General features: G+C 46.4%; 1 protein-coding gene across 1 annotated transcript in view; it reads right to left on the bottom strand.

Moving 5' to 3' along the window:
- LOC110516497 (short transient receptor potential channel 5-like) overlaps positions 1-5,000 on the bottom strand; it is an 87,689-nt gene that overhangs the window by 65,786 nt on the left and 16,903 nt on the right. Inside the window, exons 2-3 of the mRNA XM_036989235.1 lie at positions 1,325-1,469; positions 507-757 (exon numbers count right to left, since the gene is read on the bottom strand). Coding sequence (XP_036845130.1) covers positions 507-757; positions 1,325-1,460 — 387 coding nt within the window. The 5' untranslated portion in view covers positions 1,461-1,469. The remainder of the gene's footprint in view (positions 1-506; positions 758-1,324; positions 1,470-5,000) is intronic.

Raw genomic sequence — 5,000 nt, 5'->3', positions numbered from 1 at the left:
CAACTCCACAGTCCCTACCTGTTTCTCTCCACTATGTCTCCTATGAGACAGCAGCAACTCCACAGTCCCTACCTGTTTCTCTCCACTAGGTCTCCTATTGAGACAGCAGCACCTCCACAGTCCCTACCTGTTTCTCTCCACTAGGTATCCTATGAGACAGCAGCACCTCCACAGTCCCTACCTGTTTCTCTCCACTAGGTCTCCTATGAGACAGCAGCAACTCCACAGTCCCTACCTGTTTCTCTCCACTAGGTCTCCTATGAGACAGCAGCAACTCCACAGCCCCTACCTGTTTCTCTCCACTATGTCTCCTATGAGACAGCAGCAACTCCACAGTCCCTACCTGTTTCTCTCCACTAGGTCTCCTATTGAGACAGCAGCACCTCCACAGTCCCTACCTGTTTCTCTCCACTAGGTATCCTATGAGACAGCAGCACCTCCACAGTCCCTACCTGTTTCTCTCCACTAGGTCTCCTATGAGACAGCAGCACCTCCACAGTCCCTACCTGTTTCTCTCCACTAGGTCTCCTATGAGACAGCAGCAACTCCACGGCCCCCACCACCTCTTTCCGTATGGCGTAGAGCAGGGCGTCTCCCGTGGCAACCCCGTGGTCCAGAAGCAGCTCCATCACCTCCAGGTTCTCGTTCTCGATAGCGATGAGCAGCGCGCTCCGCCCCAGAGGGTCCAGACAGTTCACATCTATATTGTAGTATACCTCCGCCTCACGCAGAGCATGTTTCACACCTGCATAGTCCCCTGGGGACAGAGGGGTAGGGGACAGAGGGTTAGGGGACAGAGGGGTAGGGGACAGAGGGTTAGGGGACAGAGGGTTAGGGGACAGAGGGGTAGGGTTAGGGTACAGAGGGTTAGGGGACAGAGGGGTAGGGTTAGGGGACAGAGGGGTAGGGGACAGAGGGTTAGGGGACAGAGGGGTAGGGTTAGGGGACAGAGGGTTAGGGGACAGAGGGGTAGGGTTAGGGGACAGATGGGTAGGGGTAGGGGACAGAGGGTTAGGGGACAGAGGGGTAGGGTTAGGGGACAGAGGGGTAGGGTTAGGGGACAGAGGGGTAGGGGACAGAGGGGTAGGGTTAGGGGACAGAGGGGTAGGGGACAGAGGGGTAGGGGACAGAGGGGTAGGGGACAGAGGGGTAGGGGACAGAGGTTTAGGGGACAGAGGGTTGGGGACAGATAATATTGAGACCTTATTGAAGATCATAAATCAGACTGTATAGAAGTACAAATAACTTACCTTTCCGGGTATTGACATATTGACATATACATACATAATATATATTATATACCACCACATGGTATGTCTACTACCTTTCTCCACAGCGGTGAGGTAGGCCCTCTCCTCAGCAGAGAGCTCCAACTCAGCCCGAACAATCTGCAGTGGGATTCTGTCTCGGTACGGAGAGTAGCTCACTTTCTTATAATACAACTGAGCCATTGGATTCATCTTGTCTGGCTGAGAGAGAGAAGGGGAGGGGAGGGAGGGGAGAGAGGGGGGAGAGGGGAGGGGAGAGAGGGGAGGGGAGAGAGGGGAGAGAGGGGAGGGTGGGAGAGAGAGGGGAGAGAGGTGAGGGGAGGGGAGAGAGGGGAGAGAGGGGAGGGGAGGGGAGAGAGGGAAGAGAGGGGAGGGGAGAGAGGGAAGAGAGGGGAGGGTGGGAGAGAGAGGGTAGAGAGGGGAGGGGAGAGAGGGGAGGGGAGAGAGGGGAGGTTGGGAGAGAGAGGGTAGAGAGGGGAGGGGAGAGAGGCGAGGCGAGGGGAGGGGAGAGAGGGGAGAGAGGGGAGGGGAGGGGAGGGGAGGGTGGGGAGAGAGGGGAGGGGAGGGAGAGAGGGGAGGGTGGGAGAGTGAGGGGAGAGAGGCGAGGGGAGGGGAGAGAGGGGAGAGAGGGGAGGGGAGGGGAGGGTGGGGAGAGAGGGGAGGGGAGGGTGGGAGAGAGGGGAGAGAGAGATTTGAATCATATATATATCTCACCATCAAAACAGAACAAAGCCTCTCAAAACATCTGGTTTGTCCTTGTTCTACAGTAGTGGACATTGACTCATTATTGTCCTTGTTCTACAGTAGTGGACATTGACTCATTATTGTCCTTGTTCTACAGTAGTGGACATTGACTCATTATTGTCCTTGTTCTACAGTAGTGGACATTGACTCATTATTGTCCTTGTTCTACAGTAGTGGACATTGACTCATTATTGTCCTTGTTCTACAGTAGTGGACATTGACTCATTATTGTCCTTGTTCTACAGTAGTGAACATTGACTCATTATTGTCCTTGTTCTACAGTAGTGGACATTGACTCATTATTGTCCTTGTTCTACAGTAGTGGACATTGACTCATTATTGTCCTTGTTCTACAGTAGTGGACATTGACTCATTATTGTCCTTGTTCTACAGTAGTGGACATTGACTCATTATTGTCCTTGTTCTACAGTAGTGGACATTGACTCATTATTGTCCTTGTTCTACAGTAGTGGACATTGACTCATTATTGTCCTTGTTCTACAGTAGTGGACATTGACTCATTATTGTCCTTGTTCTACAGTAGTGGACATTGACTCATTATTGTCCTTGTTCTACAGTAGTGGACATTGACTCATTATTGTCCTTGTTCTACAGTAGTGGACATTGACTCATTATTGTCCTTGTTCTACAGTAGTGGACATTGACTCATTATTGTCCTTGTTCTAAAGTAGTGGACATTGACTCATTATTGTCCTTGTTCTACAGTAGCGGACATTGACTCATTATTGTCCTTGTTCTACAGTAGTGGACATTGACTCATTATTGTCGTTGTTCTACAGTAGTGGACATTGACTCATTATTGTCCTTGTTCTACAGTAGTGGATATTGACTCATTATTGTCCTTGTTCTACAGTAGTGGACATTGACTCATTATTGTCCTTGTTCTACAGTAGTGGACATTGACTCATTATTGTCCTTGTTCTACAGTAGCGGACATTGACTCATTATTGTCCTTGTTCTACAGTAGTGGACATTGACTCATTATTGTCGTTGTTCTACAGTAGTGGACATTGACTAATTATTGTCCTTGTTCTACAGTAGTGGACATTGACTCATTATTGTCCTTGTTCTACAGTAGTGGACATTGACTCATTATTGTCCTTGTTCTACAGTAGTGGACATTGACTCATTATTGTCCTTGTTCTACAGTAGTGGACATTAACTCATTATTGTCCTTGTTCTACAGTAGCGGACATTGACTCATTATTGTCCTTGTTCTACAGTAGTGGACATTGACTCATTATTGTCGTTGTTCTACAGTAGTGGACATTGACTCATTATTGTCCTTGTTCTACAGTAGTGGACATTGACTCATTATTGTCCTTGTTCTACAGTAGTGGACATTGACTCATTATTGTCCTTGTTCTACAGTAGTGGACATTGACTCATTATTGTCCTTGTTCTACAGTAGCGGACATTGACTCATTATTGTCCTTGTTCTACAGTAGTGGACATTGACTCATTATTGTCGTTGTTCTACAGTAGTGGACATTGACTCATTATTGTCCTTGTTCTACAGTAGTGGACATTGACTCATTATTGTCCTTGTTCTACAGTAGTGGACATTGACTCATTATTGTCCTTGTTCTACAGTAGTGGACATTGACTCATTATTGTCCTTGTTCTACAGTAGTGGACATTGACTCATTATTGTCCTTGTTCTACAGTAGTGGACATTGACTCATTATTGTCCTTGTTCTACAGTAGTGGACATTGACTCATTATTGTCCTTGTTCTACAGTAGCGGACATTGACTCATTATTGTCGTTGTTCTACAGTAGCGGACATTGACTCATTATTGTCGTTGTTCTACAGTAGTGGACATTGACTCATTATTGTCCTTGTTCTACAGTAGTGGACATTGACTCATTATTGTCCTTGTTCTACAGTAGCGGACATTGACTCATTATTGTCCTTGTTCTACAGTAGCGGACATTGACTCATTATTGTCGTTGTTCTACAGTAGCGGACATTGACTCATTATTGTCCTTGTTCTACAGTAGTGGACATTGATACATTATTGTCGTTGTTCTACAGTAGTGGACATTGATACATTATTGTCGTTGTTCTACAGTAGTGGACATTGATACATTATTGTCGTTGTTCTACAGTAGTGGACATTGACTCATTATTGTCCTTGTTCTACAGTAGTGGACATTGACTCATTATTGTTCTTGTTCTACAGTAGTGGACATTGACTCATTATTGTGGATGTGATAGAGATCACAGCCTACTAAGTTAGAGAACAGGTGTTGACTAAGTTAGAGAACAGGTGTTGACTAATGCAGAGAACAGGTGTTGACTAAGGCAGAGTACAGGTGTTGACTAAGAAAGATAACAGGTGTTGACTAAGACAGAGAATAGGTGTTGACTAAGACAGAGAACAGGTGTTGACGAAGTCGGAGAACAGGTGTTGACTAAGACGGAGAACAGGTGTTGACTAAGACAGAGAACAGGTGTTGACTAAGACAGAGAACAGGTGTTGACTAAGACAGAAAACAGGTGTTGACTAAGACAGAGAACAGGTGTTGACTAAGGCAGCGAACAGGGGTTGACTAAGACAGAGAACAGGTGTTGACTAAGACAGAGAACATGTGTTGACTAAGACAGAGAACAGGTGTTGACTAAGGCAGAGAACAGGTGTTGGCTAAGACAGAGAACAGGTGTTGACTAAGACAGAGAACAGATGTTGACTTGGGTAGAGAACAGGTGTTGACTAAGGTAGAGAACAGGTGTTGACTAAGACAGAGAACAGGTGTTGACTAAGACAGAGAACAGGTGTTGACTAAGGTAGAGAACAGGTGTTGACTAAGGTAGAGAACAGTTGTTGACTAAGACAGAGAACATGTGTTGACTAAGACAGAGAACATGTGTTGACTAAGACAGAGAACAGGTGTTGACTAAGACAGAGAACAGGTGTTGACTAAGACAGAGAACAGGTGTTGACTAAGACAGAGAACAGGTGTT

Source organism: Oncorhynchus mykiss, chromosome 9, assembly GCF_013265735.2.
Source record: "Oncorhynchus mykiss isolate Arlee chromosome 9, USDA_OmykA_1.1, whole genome shotgun sequence".
NCBI classification, from domain to species: Eukaryota; Metazoa; Chordata; class Actinopteri; order Salmoniformes; family Salmonidae; genus Oncorhynchus; species Oncorhynchus mykiss.
This window is presented reverse-complemented; position numbering and strand designations above follow the sequence as displayed.